Source organism: Rhamphochromis longiceps, linkage group LG17 (assembly GCF_057381845.1).
Source record: "Rhamphochromis longiceps isolate RC_006_pf linkage group LG17, R_longiceps_female_GT1.1, whole genome shotgun sequence".
Lineage (NCBI taxonomy): Eukaryota > Metazoa > Chordata > Actinopteri > Cichliformes > Cichlidae > Rhamphochromis > Rhamphochromis longiceps.
This window is the reverse complement of record NC_140573.1, coordinates 40,243,002-40,267,370: the sequence shown is the minus strand read 5'-3', so window position 1 is coordinate 40,267,370 and position 24,369 is coordinate 40,243,002. Positions and strand designations below refer to the sequence as shown.

Below are 24,369 nucleotides of genomic sequence, written 5' to 3'. Positions count from 1 at the left end.
AATATCACCCACCATTCAGCAGAGAGGAAGGGACACAGTGAACTCAAAAACTGGCAAATGAACCCGTGCAACGGCATTATTTCTCTCATGTACATATGCCACATTAAAGTAGAGTTGAGTTTGCTTTCAGTAATAGCTGTATTTCATTGTAAGTCTCTGTGGCTGCATATTAATTCAGTCTTACACTATGCATCACTTCAACACACCCAGAGCAAATCACGATGAGCCAACCCCGGTAGCAGAGTATTGCCTTTGCTCCAAGTTATATATTAAATGAAAACAATGTTGGGGAAATTAAAAAAAGCTTTATGAAATGAGCATACGTTCCATACACACTGTAAAAGTTCCCAGATATAGCACTGGTGACATCAGCAACCTGTTTTGGGAGAAACAGGTGAATCTGGCACTGTGATTGGCTGAGATAGCTATCAACCTGCTTAACTCAAACACCTCTCTTTACGATGACAAATGATATGTGAACTATTCTTAGAAATGTCTTGATGCATGCTCAATCGTCCAGGTAAGTAAATCCAAAAAGGTTGATTCTGTTCTGGACGTAGTGTTTTCAGTGGGAGAAACATTTCGTCACTCATCCGAGTGACGTCTTCAGTCTCAGCTGACTGCAGGTTTCCCCAATCTGAAACAGTACATTTCAAGTGACAGTTATTCTGCAAATGTCCTGTTTACAAGGTTGGGGAAACCTGTTTCTCCCACTGAAAACGCTACATCCAGAACAGAATCAACCTTTTGGGATTACTAGAAATGCTTACATCTATAGAGACAAAGAGAGCGAGCAGAAGTAAACCTGGGGCGTAAATACCTGTGAGAGTGCCCTTTTAAACCCACAAACTGTATGTTAAAGATGGACATGAAAAGTGAAGCTGGTGAGGATGTGCCTTAAACCTGCATTTTCTCTAAATGACAGCAGGGGGCGACTCTACTGGATTCCATTGTAAATTTCCATTGAAATGGGAAAATTCTCACACTTTGATGTATTTATGGTCTTAAATGCTAGCTTTAAGTCTATTTAAAGCTAGCAGTGCTTTAGCCCATGGTTAAGTTGTTAATGACAGTAAGCTAACCTCCTAATTGTAATTTCATCCTTGCTTTTTCAGCACTAGGGGTTTTAGGGGGACAGCCTTTTTATGTTTACACATTTGGTTTAAGCCTGGTGTTAGCAAAAACTGGCATCCAAATTAATATCACAGTGAATAACGGATGCACTTTGGTAACAAGTCTAACTAGCTAGTCTAAGTGTTAACTAATCAGCTCCAAATACACTCAAAAGACCAAAATGTTGATGACCAAAATGTGAAAGTGAAAGCTCTGGGATTGTTAACTACAAACCAACACATGCTAGCGCAGTGGCCATGTCCATCTTTGATATACAGTCTATGTTTCATCATAAAGGAAGTAAAATTCTGAAAAGTGACATCAAAATATCTGTCATAAATATGAAATCTGTAACATGTACAGTATAGTAAGCACAACATCACTTGAAATAATAAAGATACAATATTCAAATAAGATTTTGACACAGATACCTTCAAGAGCCCAAATCATTTCAATTTATATTGCATTCTAGTAACACGTTACAAAATGTTTTCTTTAACTGAAATGTTATGAAAGAGGAAAGACAATTTATAAAATTAAATACAATTTGGAAAAACTGGAGAAATGTATAAACTGGGGGGGAAATTTTGAGACAAAGAATTTTAAAATGTGTGACTCGATATTTGACCTTAACAAAATTGTATTCCTCTCATTCCTTCTGCACTTAGATGTTGTTTTACCACAGCAGGTTTATTGTTTTATGAGCACATCAGTTATAACATGAAGCCATGCTCAGTGCACAAAATCTTGTCCAGTACTACCACTCTATTGTCAGTTTCAGCAGAGCACTGCTGAACTTGAGGTAGTTACCAATCAACATTGCAGCTCAGTTCCAATTAAATCAGCTCAGAAACTATCAGGTACGGGTCCACATCTGACCCTCAGACAAAAGGGAAGCAAATCTACAGTAGTGACAAAACTAAAATTATTTGATGTCCGGTCATTGTTTATAATTTGACCCAATAAAACAGATTTATGGAACGTGCCAGATCCTAAACTGTATTTTAAACCCAAAATGTGAGAAAAGTGACATCATAGTTCTTTCATCTTTCACCCTGACAGAATGAGCAAATAATTATATCTTGAGATAACCTTGATATCCAGAAAGAGTAACTGCTGTTTCTCTCCAGGACAAGTTAGGCTATAGACACAGTGTTTAAAGTTAACATTTAAAATTTTCAGCAACGTCACAGCCATTATTGCGTGGCACATAAGGGATAGGAAATACTCACGGTTTGGTTATGGCTTATCACACTGCAGTATTATATATGAAGTGGCAATAATCTTTACAGGTAAGATGGAACAATTTAATGTAAACCTTTAAGGGGCCTCACAATCAAATGCAGATTTGGTCCACTTTGACACAGTACCAAAAGCTACGAGATAATTGCAAAAGTGTTTAACACAAGACACTGCAGTAAATCTGAGATTACAGATGAGAATTTGACAAAAAGTCAGAATTAATACAGCCAGCAATAACTTGAAAAAAAAGAATCACAGTAAGCAATGTCAATATTTTCATTATTCCAAAATGAAAAATACAAGCTAAGTAATTATTACATTAGTGTTTATCTGCCCTAGCATGACAACTGACAGGAGAATTAGCTTACTGCCTACAGTGGAAAACCACAATGTTGTTACTTTAAAGCCTAATGAGCACTTAAAAAAATAAAGTAATATTTAAATTATCAAGGGTGGTTAACATGAGCAGATTGAGCCTGCTCTTTATAAATAAATAAATACATTTGTGGAATTTTAGACATTTGAAACCCCAACCAAGTTGACCAAGCTAGCATTGAAAACTCACAAATGCTTTTATTAAAGTGGAACATCCCCTCTGGAAGATAGAATGGCCATGATTTAAATAAAATTTAGCTAGACTAAAATTTGAAATGGTCTTCTTGAAGTTATTTAGGAATAATTAGCACTTTTATGTAATTGATTTTTAGTTAGCATTATTCTGTTGTTTCGTGTATCCTAGTATGTTTAGCCTCAAACCGTTTCCATCAGAAATGCATATTTAAGTTTAATTTACTAATTTATTTTTAACAAACCCATGGCGTCCCCTTTGGTGTAGCAAGCTAATAAACCACTACTGCTAAAATCCGTTAGCTGACTAGCCGCATTCTAGCTAGCTAGTTAGCTTTCTAGTTGAACTCAAGAACCAGCCATTTGAAAAATGCAGAAAAAAATTGCCACCACAGTAACATTGCTTCAAAGGAAGAAAGAAACCTGTTAGTTAAATTTATAAGTAGAAGCTGAAGCTAAGGAAACTAAACGAAGCCTGAATTCACTTTATTTACATCTGCTAAGCCATGCTCTCTTTAGTCAATGCCACTGTAATGTTTCCGTGTTTTGCAGGATAAATATGCAATCTGTGGTGGCATTTTTTTCCCTGCAATGAATGTAATTATTGCAAAAATGGCTAGTTAACTTTTTTCTCCTTTTCTGGAACTTTCATCATTTAACACTGGCTTTGGGATTATCATTTATCTACTAAAGATCCAGATTCTGAATTAAATGGAAGGTGGGAGAAACTATTACAGGCTCATTCTAAGTCACAAGATATAACTATTATTTACCATTACTATTTTGATAATTTTCCAATAAAAGTACCAATTTATTTAGAGTATCATACTTTGATTGTTCTTTGCATGGAAAGCAAAACCATGTAGTCAGTTTGTGTCTTTGAGCTTGCTGCTACAAGAAGCTAAAAGCTGTAGCTCACTCATTATTTTTTGAACATTTTTTTTTAAAGAATATTTTGGAAATTTAAGACTTTGGTAAACTAAGATGTTTTGCATACCCTTCAGATCCAATGAATAGTCATAAGAGATCTTTGCCATCAGTCATCAATTAAGAGTTTTTCTTTGAAGGCTTCATTGCGTATGCACATTCCATCTTGCGAAATATGCTGAAAATCTACATAGTCCATCTACGATAAACCAAAAGTACTTGGTGTCTAATTTCATAATAAGTTACCCAAAAATGCACTTTTTTTTCTCCAGAAAATTCAAAGTAAGCGTCAGCTCCCATCAAATAAACTGTGGAAGAAAACAGGTTGGCTCCACACATCACATTCATTTACATGCAGATCCAAAACAGTGACAGATGTTAGAAGAGGATGGCTGCCATTCCTGCAGGTATATGTGTGCGTAGGTTATATCTGCTACAGAGCAAAACTCCTAAAAAGAACTACAATAAATGAGCTGCAATCCTAGCTGACAGAGAACAAGAGACAGATGATTAAAATATCAGACCCTTGCTGTTTGCTTCTAAAGACTCACCAGTACTAGTTGCTAGATCAGTCCCCACACCAACAAATACCCCACGGTGCTATTAACAAAGCATAAAAGATTAAGAAAAGGAACAATTTGCTGGGGAAGAGCAGAGCTGTGATGGAAGACGATGGCTGTAAGCCAGTACAGCATTTGCACCTCGTTAAAAAAAATCACAAGCTCAAAGGTTTTTCTGTGTGATTGTGATCTCAAACAAGTTAAGGGGGTTGTTTCTTTAAAAAAAACTGTTCTTTTTTTGTTATTAAAAAGCACTTTGGTAAAGTTAGGCCAAGGCAGAGGAGTCACTACATAAGCCAATATGTGTCTACAGCACATGGATGTCTGAGAAATGCTGCTGCTGGCTAAGATGCTTAAGAGACCGCTGGTGAAGCGAAAGGATTCAGTACGCTTCTCATGACTCAAGTGGAACTGGTTCAGATCAGAATATTGCCATGGACATCTGCAAACAATTTGGAAGCTGTGTGTCGAATAAAGAAACTGAAGATAGACGGATGTACATAAATGTAGAAATATGAACATAGAAATAGTTTCACCGGTCGGACAAAGAGAATGCAGAATAACAATTATATACCAAGCAGCACGAGCGAGAATATGAATATCTACTGTGATCACCTACCACTAAAAAGGCCATTGGCTGGTTTTGCTTTCTAGGAAGTTCAATTTCTATGGACAGGTTTTAGGTTTCAACACAACATTGGAGTGACTAGAAATGTTTCAGGAGTTTCGTAGATTAAACCTGAATATGGAATAATTAGAACGTGAACGGGGGGTTTGGTGACATCTTAAAATCTACCATCTCCAGTCAACATGGTGTAGGTCCTCTGAAATCCACTGGCCTTTCTAGTGATAGATTGATCACTGATTTGAAGACAGAGGGTTGCACCAGTGTTAAACTTCACAAACATGGAAAGGAGAGAGGCGACTCCATAACAAACAGAGTAAGCAATTATTATTATTTTCTGAAACCTGATGACAGGAAGAGGAAAGCGGTAGGGATGTTTTTAGTCAGAGAAGAGGCTGGCAAAGGACTGTCGGAGGGAGCGGATGGTCTCGGCTTTGGCCTCGTCGTCGGTCAAGCTTCCTCGTAACGTCTCCGTGAAGCTGTTTGTCAGCGACTGCGATTTGCTGCGCGACGAAGACGAAGACGGTTTAGTTACCCGACGAGGAAAATCATCGTAAGCAAAATCATGTGTGAGATTAACAGAACCCCAGCTTGGACTTACTTCAGCTGCGGTGATTGTTTCCCAGCTCCAGGTCCAGAAGAGGCAGGGATGGGACCGGGCTGGAACGCCTGGCTGGGAGACGTAGTGGCGGACCGGGCTCTCTGAGGGGATCCCTGGGCCGACTGAGATGGAGAGGCAGAAGCGGAACGATGTCCCCCTACCATACATGAACATGTGATGCACAGGCTTATTATTTCTCTGTACTGTATCACCACAGAAGGTAGTGGAATGAATCATAATGAAGCACTTTACTTACCTCGTCTGGGCTGCGTGGTCTGAAGAAGACACAAAAAAACACAGATATAGCATCATTTACATAAAAATGCTTGAAATTTACTGCTAACACCATGACAACAACACATTTTTGAAAACATGGAAAGGAAACAGTTTCCACGATGAGACATTTTGATTTTCTTTGCAAATACATCAACTCAGGTTGATGCCACAGATGATCAGCTCCAACATATCCTACCCCAAACCATCACAGAGCTTTCCTCCTGCTGTTTCCTTTCAGATGGTCCAATCCGGCTTCAAGCTATATGGTTGTTGATGAACCAACAATAAGTAATATATACTATATGTGAAAGTCATTAATTGTGATGACAGTTTGAAAACAAAACCAAAAAAAAAAACAAGGGCGCTAGTGAAGTGACCATAGATGCTGAAATAGCATTAATTCAGATGCTAGTCTAGAAACACACCGCGTTCCAAATTATTGTGAAAATTGTGTTTAAGTGTCATAAAGATTAAATAAGTTGTTTTTCAATTAAACCCATGGATGCAATTGTGTCTCAGGACTCTCTGGATGACTGAAATCAATCTCGGACACCTGTGATCATTAGTTTGCCAGGTGAGCCCAATTAAAGGAAAAACTACTAAAGAAGGATGTTCCACATTATTAAGCAGACCACCATTTTTAAGCAATATAGGAAGGAAAACGGAGCTCTCTGCCGCTGAAAAGCGTGAAATAGTTGAATGCCTTGGACACGTAATGAAAATCTTAGATATTTCACAAAAATTTAAGCGTGATCACCATAATGTTAAGAGATTTGTGGCTGAGTCAGAGCACACATGGGTTCGTGCAGATAAAGGCACAATGATGAAGGTTGCTGTCAGACAAATACATCAGATTAAGAGAACAGCTGCTAAAAGGCCATTACAAAGCAGCAAACACATATTTCAAGCTGCTGGTGCCTCTGGAGCCCTGCGAACATCAAGGTGTAGGATCCTCCAGAGACTTGCAGTTGTGCATAAACCTTCTATTCGGCCACCCCTAACCAATGCTCACAAGCAGAAATGGCTGCAGTGGGCCCAGAACTACATGAAGGCTAATTTTCAAACAGTCTTCTTCACTGATGAGTGCAGTGCAACCCTGGATGGTACAGATGGATGCAGTGGTGGACGGCCACCATGTCCCAACAAAGCTGCGTCGGCCCCTTTAGGGTCCCTGAAGGTGTGAAAATGACCCCTGCAAAGTATGTGGAGTTTCTGACTGTCCACTTTCTTCCATGGTAGAAAGAGAAGAACTGTGCCTTCTGCAACAAAACCATCTTCATGCAAGACAATGCACCATCTCATGCTACAAAGAACACCTCTGCATCCTTGGCTGCTATCGGCATAAAAGCAGAGGAACTCATGGTCTGGTCCCCATTCTTCCCTGACCTCAATCCTACTGAGAACCTTTGGAGCATCCTCAAGCAAAAAACTATGAGGGTGGGAGGCAGTTCACATCCAAACAGCAGCTCTGGGAGGCTATTCTGACATCCTGCAAAGACATTCAAGTAGAAACTTTCCACTTGTATTTTTATTTTTTATTTTTTATTCCTATTTATTCTATTTATCCCCTTTGTATATTTTATTTATATTTGTCTCTGTATTTATATATGTGTGTGTGTGTGTGTGTGTGTGTGTGTGTGTGTGTGTGTGTATATATATATATATATCTGTATATATATATATATATCTATATATATCTATATATATATATATATATATATATATATATATATATATATATATATATATATATATATATATATATATATATATATATATATATATAAATAAATAAATAACAATTCTGTAACTGTAACTTCGGTCGTTGCTGTGCTTTTTGGAAGTCGAATTTCCCAGAGGAACCCACCCGAGGGATTAATAAAGTTCTATCTTATCTTATCTAAAAATTTACAAGTTCCATGTATGCAAGAATTGTAAAACTGCTTTTAAATAAGGGGTCCTATGTTCATTTGTAACTTGACCCGTTAAGATGTTTTTGATTGAAATAGCTTTTGATTTCAGTGAAATTGATCTACTAATGCTGCAAATTCAACAAATGGCCATTTTCAATTCTCTACAACCTATAAAATCTTTTGAAACTATGTGTGCGTAATAATTTGGAAAAGTGCATTTTAAGTTTTTTATTTCTGAAAAAAATTATCAGTGTGAGTACAGGTGAAAGTATGGCCATACAAGCACTGCTTGTAATTACAGTGCTACTCCAACAGTAGTCACTGCAGTTGGTAAAACTGTGTAGCGTTATAGTGATCATCAGTGACAACATTATTAATTAACAGACCTGATAATAAGTATCCATAGTAGAAAAATTTTATTAGCATTATTGGTAGAAGTGGTAACAAAGTTTTGTAATTCGTAGCAGTTTTTATAATTACTGCCTGGTACTATGAAAAAAGTGAGTTACAGTAGTAGTAGTGGCTTGTTTAAAAGCTTTTTGTACCTTAACAGTAGAAGGCTGAGGCATGGAAACTCCCAGCAGCACCTGGGCCATCTTGTTGATGACCAGCTCTGTGATCAGCTGTTTATCCTCCTCCACATGCTCGCCAATCAGAGGCATTGAACTGTCCATCACCTGCAGAGACAGAAAACAAACAGACCTCAGCTGAAGTGTTAAAATTCCCCCACTAGATGGCAGGATGTTACCTCTTATTCAGAATTCCTCTACTCTGACCCTCAAGTGATATTAGTGATAAGACTGTGTGTGGACACACGTGATGAGTCATTTAGTGTAGATCACATGTTTGTTGGGGTCAGAAACAAGCTTTACAGCCCTGTGGCAACCACAGTTTGGAGGATACAAAGAAGTGTGTGACGAAAACTGCGAGTTTCTGTCTTCTCAGGAGGTCTTCGGTGCTCTGGCAATCAATCACATAAACAGAAGCGAAAAAAGATGCTTTAGTTTATTTCTCTATATGTGTGTTCATATAAGCTTTACAACAGTTTAATTTTGACTGATCACAGACTTCTCTAGTTAAGCTCTGTATAAACTAAATAGGTTTATCTGAACACACACAAGAAGCCAAAGTTAGAATTTCCAGTGATCTGCAAAAAAAAGTGGCTCCATCTGTAAATATTATGTTGCTGGGGCATGACTTTGAAGGGCATAGACCAAACCCATTGCCACACAAATAATTAAAATAATCAAAAAAGAAAAAAAACAAAACAAGGAAAAATGTTTTTTCCCAGCACTTGAGCTCACATGCAGGTCCATGTGTGCTGCAGAACCACAGGCCTCATGAGGCTCAGAGACCTGCTGTCCTCCTCCCTAAAAACCAAAACAAACAGGAGCAAAGGAGTGTTGCTGCTGCTGGCTAGGATGTAGATGCCCATCATGGTGGAAGAAGCTGCTGCACCGCACCCCAGCTGCAGGCTGTAAACACATCAGCAGGCATGCATGCATGTGTGTGTGTGTGTGTGTGTGTGTGTGTGGGTGTGTGTGTGCTTATCCTCTGGTACACAGCATATGCCAGGCAGAGATTAGACTGTACTGGAGCTCTCTGTGGCTGAAGTTGTTTTTATTAGTGGTATCAGTTAAATCCCAAAAATGTTCTTTAGTCCAATTTCAGACAAACTGGCCTCTTAGCACACACTTGGTGTTTGCTAAGAGGCGACTTATTATGGCACAAGATACTGATGCAGGCAAAGACTTAACTCACTTCAATTCACAACAGTCGCCTTAAGGTGCTTTATATTGCAAGGTAAAGAGCTTAAAACAATGTAGAGAAAAAAACAAAAATCAAACGACCTCTTTTAAGCAAGCACTCATGACAGTGGGCGGGAAAAATTTACACTTAACAGGAGGAAACCTGCAGATCCAGCCTCATGGATCAGCTGCTCCGACCGGTTCGGGGTGATTGGGGTAGGATGCAGAGCAGCCACTTGTTGTTTTCACACAGGCTAGAGTTGTTCTTTAGGCTCTTTTTAAACAGCTGTCCATACCATAACACTGCCTCCACCATGTTTGACTGACGATGTGGTCGCTTTTTCTCCCATCATTCTTTTACAAGTTAATCTTTTCAGAACAGTACAAGTTTTTTAATCTGGCCTTCTTGATCTATAGAACGTGGAGGTAGCTTCCAGAGCAACAAAACTTGGCATCTAAGACCTGCAATCTGTTTAAGGTTATCATAAGGTGATCGCTATGGCTGCAAAAAGAAGTAATGGCTTTCTGTCCGTAAACACTTTCCTGCTGGCTCGTTCACTTGTTTTGGGCCATACTGAAGTCTTTTTTTGTAAATTTTGGTTCCAAAAACTGAGGATTAGTTATGGTACGGAATCGACACATCGCCAGCTAATGAGTTTTCAATAATAAGCCGTTCGCCAGTTTCACCGTCTGATCCACAGTGTTTTCTATGTTGCAAAGATGGCAACGGGGAAATGTTCAACTTGATGCTCCAAAACAGGACCAGGACCAGAAACTATGGCTAAGTTCATGTTTTATACTGTCTATGAGTGTAACCAGTGGTTTGCACATCATCACTTGCTACCTCCTTGCGTGTGTTCTTGGCTTGAGAGCTATGGTGAAGCTGCTTCTCCCAATGTAAATAATTTAGAAGGGTAGATTTTTGATTTGGTTCCTCCAAAACAAGGGAACAGACCTGACCTCGCCCTGAAACAGCTTTTCAGTCAATTGTCCAATTATTTGTTAAGATTCTGAAAATGGGGGATTTGCATAAAAATATAAATCCTGAAAACTTCATCTAATAATTTTGTAAAACCTCTTGAAATACAGCATTTCAATTCCATATTAACTATCTGATTTAAGATCCACTGTAGTGGTATACAGAGGCAAAGCTACAAAAGCCTTAGTACAGCAAACTACGGACCAAAGTGTAAGATTTATTTAATGATTTCTTTGCGTAATACAAGAAACAGAAACTTGGAGTGAAACAACACCCAGCAAGGAAGAGAGCACCCAAAGGCAGTTGTAGGTTTAAATTCATCTATTTCTTATTAATTTAAAGCTTTTTTTTGCATATCATTATAGGGCTGTTTCTTTTGTGGGCTTGCCACACATTGCAACAACTTTCTCAAAAAAGCCTCATCAATCATTGAAAAGTCGTGGAACAATCTGTCAGTGATAATGACTAAAACAAGAGAGGTTTTTATGTCGTCCTTTGTAAGCACAATCTAAACTGATTAAAAAAAATCCACATTTGATGACAAAAAATTGAAAGCAAATCAAAAGCTTTATTTAAAAGAGCCTCTAAGAACGCCTATAACAAACTGAGGACACCCAAACTAGTCGTCTTTTCCACTCATTTTCTTTGTTTTTCACAGCTGTTTGGGATCTCTCTGTTCTGCACAGAACCACTTCCCAAGCTAAAGAACCCTTTAAAGCTCCCCCTTTTTTGTGTGTACCCAGCTTCTTGGCTAGGATTTGGCAGCGAGGTCGGGTGTGGCACGGTGTTTTGGCCAGTTGAGTCATTACCACAGGGGACTGAATGCAGGCCTGGTAAAAGACCGCCAGGCCCCACTTCAAACGGCGTGTGGTGGCAAGCTAAAGCGGGATCCACCCTGCTGATTTATTAGGATACAGAGTCATCTAACAGAAGACTGGATCTGCTGTAGTTCTTTCACCACTGGAACACAGAGGTGTTGTCCTGTACTTTTACTAAGCAGCAAAGGTTTGTGTTTTCTGGACAATATCGGGCTGCATGGCAAATGTTTACAGAGAAAAAGTGAAATGTGCTCGTTGAAAATGATGGTGCAGTTGAAGTTCAGGGCTGGCCAGAGGGTCATCCATTTCTGGGAAAACAACTTTAGCTTCAAGATCGCAACATGTGTGCTGTTCTCTTTTGCTAGCTTGAAGGCACAATATCTGAAATATCTCTGTCAACAGATCAAGTCACTCCCGATGGCTGAATCTGTAATATAATGATATTTTCTTACAATTAGGCCAACAATGTTCTAATCATTATTAGGCATAACATTAGCCCTTTAAGTTTTGTGTTGTTTCTGTGGACCAGTAGAAAAATATTACATTTGACATTGTAATTTAAAAAACTTTTTTTGTACTGATAATCTCAAAGACTTAGAAAGTTTTGTTGTTTTTCTTGCCTTAAGGCATCGTAGACCTACCTTTTATGTAAAGTCTGTTGAATTTACACGTGCTAAATTAAATAAAGTTTCTTTATAGTATTATGTGCCTGCTATTGTGTAGGCTCCCCATGTGCTGGGACTTCAGCAAGTGTCCTTTGGGGACGCGCAACCAAAATCTGACGGCGGGTCTTCTGGGCCCTGTGGGTTGTGGGATGGGAAGCCTCATGGATGCGCAGCTGCGCTGGGATCTGGCATTCATTGAGTGTTTGGTCGTTGTTGTGTTACTCAAGCCACACTTTTGTGGTGTGGTGAGGCTCCTGCCACTAGGGAGTGCCGTTGCTATGGGACGTGTTTTGATTGGTCTGCAACAATCTTCACAGTCTTGCCCAAAGAGATGGACTAACTGACACTGACTACACCAGCACAGCCATTCTACTTCATGTCATGTGGCTGACACATCCTGTCAGATCAGCTGTGTATATAAAATACTTTCTGTCATGTCATTTTGTCAAACGCTGTGGTGCACTGTGTCATGTTACATAACAATACTGCACCCCTATTATCTATACATTTCCCAGTGAAGTGACACAAGCTGGAGTTTGCCTCATGTTGATACCAGCTGCAGTAATGTGTTAATGAAGTGCTTCTGAGTAGCTCATTACTGTGCATTAGGGTGAGGTGTTACGGCTGCTGTCTTTGTTCTGACACCAAAAAACAGAAAGAAAGAAAACAGTTTCTGACTGTGACGGCCGACAGCTCTTCAACGTCGCACTTAATTAAATTCCATCTAGGGTTGGAGTAAAGGAGGAGGAAGTAATGCTTGTCAGGAAACATTGCTACTTGACTGTGTCGTGGGTTTCTCTGTCGTAGCAGCCTAGTACTGAGACTACACGCCCCTGGGGAGCTGATAGATACTTCCTGGGATAGTTTGAGGTCTTTTTTGCTTTCTCACAACCGCTCTCTCCCAGCACACAGATAGTCACCAGAGTGATGTCATGTTCTGATCCTAAGTTTGGGCATTTCAGATGTCCAGACTGGCTCATTTCCTCAGACTTGAAGGCATAGGAAGCTGCTCTAAAAACAAAACTGATTGCACACAACTATTTGTCTCTTGCTTCGCCCCTGGGAATAATTGTTAAAGGAAAATGTGCATTTCTGGGTAAGGTATTTACGATTTTAGATAAACAGATATTTTTTAAAAAGGACAGAAATCAAATTAAAAAAGAGAAATAAATAAACTGACAACCTTGATTAGAATCAATAAGCATTACAACAAATTATTGGAGTGGAACAAAAGTAAGACATACAGAAAGTGTGAGTTCCAGGGAAGCTCATCATAGTAACATATATGTGCAAGTTATTCCTTCTGTTGGGGCTGTGAGACCTGTGAGGCTGCTGGAGATGGCGTGTGTGCGTAACTATTAAATGATTTTCTTTATTTAATAGCGATAAATAAAGTGAGTTGACCCATAAAGCCCCATAACACATATTCCAAATAAATGAATTATATTTCTCATGTCATTATTGGGAAAAAAAAGTACGTAAGAATGTTATGTGAATGACCAACAATAATTTATCCAACTAATCTAACAGACAATGATAGCAACATAGATGTGTTGCTATGCTAACCTTTGCCATGTCAGATTGTATTTTCCATCCCTGGCTGTTCCAGTCTGCATGCATGATACTGTCTGCAGGGTGCAGGCATGATACGACCCCCAGGTTGCTCTCTGATGCATCTATTGGCATGTGAATGTTAAATAGTATAAATCTTAAATAGGATAAAGTGCTTGAGTGCACTTCAAAAACCCAGATGATCAAGGTGAGTCTCATGAATCTGAACAAGTAAAGATATGTTCTGAAATTTTCAGACAGGACCTGAACACATGAGGCACCTGCATTCAGACAATTACACACTAAGCGATGTATATTTATGAGTTCCACCTTCTTTTTTTGGCCCCTCTTAAATGACCTAAAAGCCCCACAGACTGCACCTTTAAACCATGCTTATGTGTAACATATGTTAAATGCTGTATATAGAGATACTGAACAGTGAACCTCTAGTGGCCCCAGTGGAAACCCCGTCCCAGGCACTGTTACTGCCACGCTCATCACATTGAAAGCCCAAACCTCCAACCAAACTGGTTGCGTCAAGTCACGCCATGACAGTTTTATTTGTCTACAAACTGCAAGCTACACTTCCACTGCCAAACTTTACCAGCAGACTCAAACAAACAGACTGGATTAGAAGATGAAGTGAGTCAACCGCTGACTCCTGATGTTGTTTTCATTCAGCTGCCCATGTTTGGTCTGCAGACTAATCGTTCTTTCAAGGCTGTGAAGATCATGTGCCAGCAAGTGTGGTTACACCCTTCCCGATTGACTTTCACCCATGATATGAAAAGTATTATCAGCAGGGAAAGAGAATGAATCCAAGGTAACGGTTACACAAAGTGCTTTAGCCCTGTGATGCTGCTGAGAAGCGATCTAACTGCTGGTTAACCGTTATGTTTGCAAATGTCCTGAAACATGATGACAGATCTTATTTATCTAAAATACACTATAATGCAATGAAAGAGCAAGTTTCAGCCCCTGTTTCCTGAAACTCTCCTTGGAGCTGTAGATGAAAACACACTGACCTCGATAATGTAGTCGTTCCCGTCTTTTCCATGCACGGCCTTCACAGCGCAGATGTCTAGGCCCCCAAACATCTCAGCGCAGGAGTCTATCCACATACGATATCTGAAGCACAGGGACGCAAACAGCTGACTGTTTAAAACCCAATAATCACTACAGATATCATTAAAGGAAGAATGGACTTAACAGCTATAAATGTCAGTAAAGGCTTCCAAGACTTTTGGACAATGAGATAATCAGATTCATGCTTAAAAGTAGTGCCAGTGTATTCAATTGAACACAGATGTCTGAATGATTCAGTGTACTTAACAGATCTGCATTTTTCCAAGAGAATCTCTGAACCAGCTCACCTGTCAGTCATTGCGATCTGTTCCAACATGGCAGAACCTGTGTTGGCCTTCCAGTTACCAGAAATGGATGTTCTCCTGAAGGGGGGGCACCAGGAAATGAATTCATATTTCTGCAAAAAACAAGCTAAAATGCTCCAGCAACAGTTAATCGCTCCCAACTTTTGCTTTTCCCTCTCAAGGGGGAAGCTATCATCAGTTCATCAAGGATGGCCATTTTAATCCACACCTAGATAATGTTTGTGTGAAAGCCAATCAAAGACACGGTTTAATGGTGAGGGCAGGGAAAAAAATACGATGAGATAAGCCTTGGCTACTTTGCCCCCCCTCTCCGATTTCGGTTGAGCAATTGTTCAGATACAGTCTTGAAAGCTAAAAGGTTGAGCACAAATTCTTTGTTGTAATATGCTTGGCTGACAGGAATGTCTATGGCTTCCAGATGGGTGGAGCTGGGGCACGAGGCCATGAAAATCAAGGCATTAATGCTGAAAACTGCCTGGAATCCAAGAAAAGTGCTACTTTAACATATAATTTGCCATTATTGGTGAAACTGTTTATTTTCCAGATGATGCTTTATAAGAGTTCATTTCCCACTGGCTCCACATGCCTTGCTACCATTAACCTACTAAAACGCTTAAAATGTTTGCTTTCAAATTCACCTGCAATGCCACCAACAGCCACCAGAAGTTGGTTGCAGCAAGCCAATAAAAAACACCTTACATGTAAGCTTTGTAGTTGCTGCCGATCTTCTGGATCCTGATATCGTACTTGGACTGGATGTACGGCTCGGTGGTGGCGTACGTCCCTGCCAGAGCCACCACGCTGGTGATGTCCTGGAAGTCCTGTTGGTTTTCGACTTTAATCTGCAGGAGAGACGCCACTTGTTAGCGGGCAGCTAATTACAAAGGACGCTGCTGAAACTGGCAGCGGCTGCTTTAAAATCCCACAGGAATTTCACACTTGTACACAAGCTGGATAATGAGGGGTCCACGTATGGAAACATTGCCGGGGGCGGCTTTGAAACTACATCACCTCTTTCCCAGTTATTAAACAGTAGACTGCAGACGCAGACTAAGAGGGAAATGATGCAATGGGAGCCTATCGACACACAACATGTTTATATCATATAATTCAAAGCAATTTTTCAATTTCACCGTGAGATTATTAGGTAACAATGAGGTGTGACAGCGTAAAATACAGAGGAAACAAATATTTTCCTCCAGTGACAATTACCACTGAGGGCCATTTGTAGGAAACTAAGGCTCTCATATATTTTTAGAAGACTTACTCTGATGTTTCTTGTTGAGTGGTATTATTATTGTAATTTATGTTGATACAAAGATTAATGAGGTGTGCTTCCAATGGGAAACTGGGCATCCTAAGAGACAGTCACATCAATCGCCAACGTTATTGTGCGGCTACGAGTTTTCTTGTCTCAGGCACCAAACGAGTCAGTGCAGAGCATCCACTCACTCATCACCATCCCTCTCACTAGCACCATCACGGAGGAAGCAATGGGAACATTGCGCTTCCGTCATGATAAAACACAAACCAGATAAGGAAAACAGGAGGTTGATGTTTCCTCGGGGGTTTCGTCTTCTGTTTTTCTGTTCTTCAAATAGCACATCTAAAGGCAACCATTTTCCATACTGAAATGGTATGTACCATAAACAAAGTCTGTTTCTGTGTTTACACTGGGGCACTAAGTTTTCTGCAAATGGTAATATATAGAACACTTTAGATGATTCTGTGGACTAAACAGTTGCATATCCATTAGTCAAGAAGTCCCTTTATATACATCGACAGGGTTACCTCAATTTATGGTCAATTTTAGTTTAAAAAAAAAACAGCCAACACAGTCATACATAGTGTCGAAATGGTTCAGTTTGTTGCTATGGCACTGATGGGTTAGCCCACACTCCTATTTCTTTGTAATGTGCTTCAAAGAGAGATAAAAGAGGTTATGGAAAGGCAAGGCACAAGACACTTGTGTCTACATGCAACAATTTGTGAGGTCTTAAGCAACAGTTTAATTGTGTGTTTATAAGAGTTTTACTTTAATGCCCTTTCAAATCCCCCAAACTAGTAAAAACTAAGGACAAGTTGTCTGGGTGGAACAAAGGAATCCCAAGGAGATTTTGTTTTGTTTTCAAATGATGCAACCCACCTTCAGAAAATGAACACAAAAAAACGTCAATAGGAAAAGAAATAAGGAAAATCCGAAAAGAGTGACACCAATGACACCAGAACAATAAAAGTAAATTTTAATTTTTTAAAGACGGGTGGGCAGCTTTGATGGTGAATGTGGTCACATAAACAGTGTTGTCACTTTGATGGGTAATTACATAATGAGCGTGCTTGTCAAAACCCACATATGTCGCTGACGCTAAATCAGTGACTTTCTAAAATGAGCTTACAAGGCAGACTATGAAATAGCTTCAAATAAGCCAACAGATTTAAAAAAACATGACTGTATTTTCTTACAAAATATCCTTGGGATCCATATCAGATTTTAGAAAACAGCAACACAACTAATGCCTAGTTTGAAACACTTCTACCGCTTGCTGGTCATTAAGGAAATTATGGATTTTAACTGTGTGATGTTAGCTTCTCTGTTAGCTTTAAGCACATTTTATTCCAAGACCTTCGCTAAAATACACGTACAGGATGCTTGTGCTTGTTATTAGTGGGTATACTGTATTAAAAGAATGAACATCTTTAAGACTAGACATGGTTGAGTTAAACTGTGTTTATAGTCATGAATAGCTAATTAGAAAAGACGAAGAAGTAACCAAAATCTTGTTTATCTATTGTTTTCGGTGTTAAAAATGTCTATTCCCTGAGTGGTTGGGGGTTCTTGGAGGTTGCTTGCTGTTGCTAGGTGAAACTGGTCACAAAGCGAGTGCTGCACCAAAAAACTTTTTTTTTAAACCACTTTGGTCACTAGCAGACCGCTGTAGTCGCCTGTAGTTTGCAAGGAAGACACAGACATGTCTGCAAACGTTTGCTAACTGACTAACTTGCCAAACTTGTGAAGCTGTGACACAAACTGGAAACAAAGAACATTCTCCTTCAAAGTTGGTCTCCATTCCGGTTTGCGGTGTTGTAGCTAGAAACTGTCTCCCGACCAATTTCACCTCGCGACTGTCATAAACTAGGGCTGTCAACGTTTATGCATTAACGCTCGTGAATCCGTTGTCACGATTAACATTGTTAATGCAATTAACCCATCTGGAGCACAGAATGGACAAAGTTTGTACAAACTGCCCGAAATGCCCTGACAGTGACATTTCAGGGATTTTGAGTCAGTCTGCGCTCCAGATGGGTTAATTTCAATAAAAATGTTAACTGCGTTGCTCATGACGATGGATTAATGCGCATTAATGCGTTAACATTGACAGCCCCATCATAAACCGTTTTTCACGTGACCCGTCAGCATCATATGTTCATAATGCCAGACAAGTTAATATCACATGGTTAGCTGTCACGTCACTGTAAAACCTGAAAAGACACCTTACCGATTAAGATCCAATACAGACATTTTTTAACAGAAAGTAACTCTTCTTCCTCTCTCAAGCAAAACATTGAATCCATCTTTTGCTCATTTCTTTAGTTTTCCACCATAGTGGTAGCTTATAGCGCCTACTGCTAGCTAGTGTTAGCAAACTTTAGACATTGACTTGTAAGTTTTACTTCATATGTGACATGCTATGTGTTAGCATGTCACATATGTTGTGCTGTGTTATGTAAACACAGCACAACCAAATTACATAAAAAACCCAATCAAATGCAGTAACATTATACTAACTGTGTCTGCTCAGATTAACATTCGCTGTCATTAGCATCCAGTCAAACCAGGGCAAGTGAGGCTTCATAGGAAAACCTAGAGAATGTGCTTTGTAGGTGTGGTGGAATTAAGGCACGACGGGACCACAGAGCCATGTTTTGAGCCATCTTTATTTAACATTTGCATCACACCACCACAACCGCACACCAACCACTGAGTCCCCGTGTTTTGACACGGCGGGCGTGATTGCGGATGCCGTGCAGGTGCGTCCGCGCGGCACCGCAGACCACGCCCCACCACACAAGGTAATAAATTCAGTGCTTCGTATATAAAGGAAAATATGCATAGTATGTGTGTGTTGTTTTTTTGTTTTTTTTTAAAAGAATTCACTAAATAGCTTGTATTTTATTTACTAAGCTTTCTCCTGGTTTGTGTTAGAGTTTCCCTAAATTGCTAAAACACCAAATTCCATGAGAACCAACATGCTGAACGTACTGAACGTACATTCTTTTAGGACATAATTTGCAGATATTATTTTACCCTTTTTCCAATACTTTAGATACACTCACATTCATTCAGTTCTCACTGTGACGTACTTGTGTTGCGCAAGGGTAAGCACAGGTGGCAGATTTCAGTGCTTACACATAACAATGAACCATTTTTCACACTTGCTAATGAAGTGATCAGACGAGTGTATGCCACGTCAGGGCGCACAGGCACCATGGTGAGTTGAAGACCGATACCACAAAACAGATAGTAACAAGCTGAGATGCACAAGAGGAAATGTGTGGGGGGGAGTTGGTGGATGAGGAAGATGGAAAGGCGGCAGAAGGCAAGAAGAGGAAGACCAACAGTGCATTTCAGATAAAATACAAGCAGCTGTGAAAGATCATGTCCTTGGTAAACAGGACAACCCAACATAAAGAAACTTCGTGCTCACGACACTCAGATTGAAAAACTGGGTTTTGTGTTCACAGATTTCAGAACTGCAACTGTGAAAAACTGTAAAAACACTAAAGGCGCATGTCATCAAATAATACAGTCAGTGTTTCTTATAGAAACACGAAAAGACCAGAAGCTAAAATAACAAAATCCACTGACTACAGCAATGTGACTGAAAGAGTACGTCATGGTAGCAAAAGCAGAAGCTGACCACAAGGAACTGGTCCAGTTGTGAGCGGTAGGCACACAAACCTGTCCAGAGACTTACGCAATTCCTCTGAGTCAACAAACAAACTGCAATGATGCAGACAGAAACAGAAGGTAAGCCGGAAAAGGTGAAGCACTGGCACAGAAATGAAGAGCTGTGCCTGGTGGTGAAACTGGTGGTTAGTGTCCAGATAACATGACATACCACCTCCATTACAGAGGCCTGCTGCTCTAATAGCGTAATGGGAAAGCTGAGTAGAAAGGCTCACTCTCTACTGCTGTTTGTCAAATGAAAAAGGCAAAGTGTGTAATTATATTTTAATATGTAAACTGTAATCAGATAAACATATACAAACACTGCTATTAGTTACAGGTAACAATACCACAGTAATATCAACATGACTTGTTCTTAGCTGATGTCATTAATGTGTGTTTCATTAATGGAGACAGCCTATGACAACCCAACAAAACAAAATATGGCAATATTACTTTGAGCTGTAGATTTTCTATTGTTAGCTAATGAACAAAATCGCCATTAAATTCCAGTAAATGTCTGAAATCAGTTACCGAAAGGTCATAAGGTGAACAACCTCAGCAATTATATATTATACAGCATATGCATAATATGTTTGAGAAACTAGCAAAAAAAGAAACAAAATAGCAGCAAAATGTGTAAATGTTGACCTACAGTAAGCTATAAAGGCTTTCCATTTACGGGTTTAAGAGTCCCAACCATAAACTGTACATAAAAGATGGATGTCACCGACATGATGTCACCACTCGTTTCTCATTTCACTTTCTAAAGCCTTAAATTGAACTTTTGGTTGCCGCTATGTTGCTTTCGTGGAGGCAGACTTGGCCATATTTGAATAAGAAAGTTAAGTGGTCAGTTTTCAACTAATGCTAGCAAGGCTTGGCAAAATGCATTAATAAACTGTATGTATGCAACAGAGCAACACACACACATACAGCGGTATTTGCTCTTTAACTAATAAAACATGAGAATTTCTCTTAGAATAAGTGGTTGTGAGGTCCAGTTCACTAACTCTAAATTAGCAGAGGTGATGCCTAGCAGTGATCAGCTGTCAGTTAAAGCTGTAATGTCCATTAGCTAAAATCTTGCCACTACCTCAGCCATTTTTTTATACATCTGGATGTAATTAGGTATTTTAACAAGGGACTCGCTTTCAGAGCCCTCAGGTGGGCATTCAGTGAACTGCAATTTTCTAGCACTCAGCCTAAGAGGTTACGACTTAGATTAGAATAGATTAGATAAAACTTTATTATTCCTCGGGTGGGTTCCTCCGGGAAATTCGGTGTAGAGTACTACTTGTAATGTGGTTAAGTTCTACTTTAGTATTATTTATAATCAATATATGAGACTTACTGGCACATTCAATTTCTTTGCTCCACCTTGAAGGGTTTTTCTCTCAAAAGCAAATAAAATTGTAGTGACCTAAATATTCATTCTCTGAGTTCTGTGAGGTCTGTGGGGCAAAGCAAGATCTTAGTCTGAAAGGACTTTCCAAGTTCCCCATGAGGCTCATGGGAAATTCTATAGCATGTCTGGCTTCTGAACAGGAAACCAAGCCCACAGACGAGGGAAAAAGACATAAAGAAAGTGTCGCTCCTTGTATATTTAAATACGGGAGAAAGGGGAGAGGCTAAATGTGTGAATTATGTCATTGTGTCAAGAGTGTGACTCCATGTCTTGAAATAAATAAATCACATACGCAAAATATCCACAGTTCATTTCTCATTATGTATTTAACAGAGATGATTAGCATCAGTCCAGTTATTTCTATGCAGCAATCACGGTAAATGGTTGGAAACTGTTAGTCAGGCTATTGTGTAACAAAGCACTAAAACTGTTTGTCCACCAGGTTAACACTTAGATATCAACTTAGTTTGACCCCAGGAACACATTACTGACTTTACAACTTTACTGTAAGAGCAATTTGGCTACTGTGGCCGATTTGAACCCTTACAGAGATGTCTGCAAAAACTAGAACAGACAGCAGTTTAGGCTTCAGACCTCCTGTCTGAACCTCAGACCAACCGAAGCTGTCCAGATAGTATCATGTTTAATTTGCATATATGGAATAAAGACAACTTGTATATGTGTGTGTGTGTGTGTGTGTGTGTGTGTGTGTGTGTGTGTGTGTGTGTGTGTGTGTGTGTGTGAGAGAGAGAGAGAGTCTGACCTGATAAAAGAGAAAATCTGAGCTATGAGCAGCTTGTGTGTAAAATTTTAAAAAAAGACATGGATATTATATTTAATTTAAATTTCATCTCATAGGCGATTTTAGACCCTTTTAAAAACAGCGTATTTTAGTATTATTTTCTTCAAATGGTATATTTTCCTAACTTGTCTATTTTAACAACAGTACAGGTTTAACTCCAGTGTTGTTGATGTCATGATGTTACAGTGCGCTCACACAGAGGCCTTCGCTGCTGCTGCAGCAGAAAGAAGATGAAGAGGTAATTTAATAACACAAATCAGTGATGCAGATTTAAAACACACTTTAACTGAAATATAGCAAAAGTTCAAACTGTTTGGATAATGTGGGGACTGATTGCTGTAACATATAAAGTGTCAGCTTGTTTATATTTGTTGTCTAAATATAGTCAAAAATGTTAGCTGATGTAGCCTAGCTTATCAGCTGATTTTAACCTCCTGATCCGCTTGTCTGCTGGGATAACACGAGCCGAGGAGCTGATGTACTTTATTAAGTTTGTTAAAAAATATCTTATTTTCCTCTTCAGGTTGAAATGGGCTTTGGTTTTTGTTCCAGATCCAGGTGACAGCAGGTCAAAATGATTTTGATGTCTGGGAGCAGCCAGAATTTAATTTTGATAGTGCTTTAAACAGATACGGACCAGTTTACATCTTTTATTTGCTCATTTGGGTGACTGCATGAAGCCTGACAGAGGAGGATGGAGAGGGAAAAGAAGGGAGAGCCTTGCCTCAGGTTTCATAACTAAAGGCTCCGCCCTAAAACGGGTGGATTAGATTGAAATCTCTGATTATTCCCTCTGAATTATTCTTAGACACAAATATAGGTCATCCAACTAATTAGGTTTCTTTTGTAAAGGGTTGATAACATTAGTAAACAGCATTATTCAAATCGTAAAGGAGACTCACCTTTCCCATGCCGGCGTGGGCGTGGCCCATCTTCACAACCACAGGGAAGGATGGACTTGTGAGCTGTAAAAAAACAAAACAGTGGGGTTTCACAACAACCGTATAATTCAAAATGATCAATACAGTGTCAACGATGCATATATGATAATATCATAGTGTGTAACTGTTCTTTCTGTCTGCCTCTGCATCTCGTTTGCGTCTGACCACCAAGCTCTCAGGACTCAACAAAGACAGAAGCAAAGTCATTTGTTACCATTACTGCTATAATTGTTTCATAGATACTACAATAACATAGTTATTGTACATTATTTTGACCACAATAATTTGATGTGTGATATAATGTGATGTGAAAATCAGATATCTTCGCACCCAGTCATCACGCTACGGATCTTTTCGCAGCTCTCGCTTCACTTACTGCGGCACAACAAACCATGTGAGAAGATTTTGTCTGCTTATTGCAGAAGAAAAAAAGTAAATCCAGGGTGAACGTCTGTGGTGTTCAAACAATACCTGACTACGGGAAGGCGTTTACTGCAGCTCACACTTCAAACTGATTCATCTAGCACTTTAAAACAACAGAACTGAGCAGTGCTGCACATTAAAATGACAGAAGTACGACTGAAGCCATCTCCTGCAAAGGGTCTTGGTGTGATTGTTTTGCACCCGAGTGCAATTACCGTGTTTCGATCTGCACATATGACCCGAAAAAAAAGCTGCGACCCATAGTAAGACCACACCTGGATCCCCTTCAGTTCGCTTATCAGCCTCGTCTCGGAACAGAGGACGCCATCATCTACCTGCTCAATCGTGTCTACACCCATCTGGACCAGCCGGCGAGCACTGTGAGGGTCATGTTTTTTGACTTTTCCAGTGCTTTCAACACCATCAGGCCGACCCTCCTGGGTGATAAGTTAGCAGCGATGCAGGTGGATGCTTCTCTGGTGTCCTGGATTGTTGATTACCTGACAGGAAGACCACAATATGTACGTCTCCCACAGTGTGTGTCTGACAAGGTGATCAGCAACACAGGGGCACCACAGGGGACTGTCCTCTCCCCCTTCCTCTTCACCCTCTACACCACAGACTTCAGCCACTGCACAGAGACCTGCCATCTTCAGAAGTTTTCTGATGACTCTGCGGTGGTTGGATGCATCAGCAGGGATGATGAGACAGAGTACCGGGCTGTGGTCGACTCCTTTGTCACGTGGTGTGAGCAGAATCATCTGCAGCTCAACGTGGCAAAGACCAAGGAACTGATCGTGGACTTCAGGAAGACCAGGAAACACTTGACCCCTGTTTCAATCCAGGGGGTCAGTGTTGACATTGTGGAGGA

At 39.8% G+C, this 24,369-nt stretch overlaps 1 protein-coding gene across 2 annotated transcripts in view; it reads right to left on the bottom strand.

The window, feature by feature from the left end:
• Nucleotides 1-682: 682 nt before the first annotated feature.
• The window catches only part of syn3 (synapsin III), a 135,511-nt gene continuing 111,824 nt past the window's right edge, over nt 683-24,369 (bottom strand). For both annotated transcript variants that reach the window (XM_085386702.1, XM_085386701.1), the window contains exons 7-14: nt 23,037-23,099; nt 15,676-15,818; nt 14,959-15,033; nt 14,611-14,713; nt 8,370-8,501; nt 5,892-5,910; nt 5,636-5,792; nt 683-5,537 (exon numbers count right to left, since the gene is read on the bottom strand). In XM_085386702.1, the coding sequence (XP_085242828.1) occupies nt 5,414-5,537; nt 5,636-5,792; nt 5,892-5,910; nt 8,370-8,501; nt 14,611-14,713; nt 14,959-15,033; nt 15,676-15,818; nt 23,037-23,099 (816 nt within the window). In that variant the 3' untranslated portion in view covers nt 683-5,413. The remainder of the gene's footprint in view (nt 5,538-5,635; nt 5,793-5,891; nt 5,911-8,369; nt 8,502-14,610; nt 14,714-14,958; nt 15,034-15,675; nt 15,819-23,036; nt 23,100-24,369) is intronic.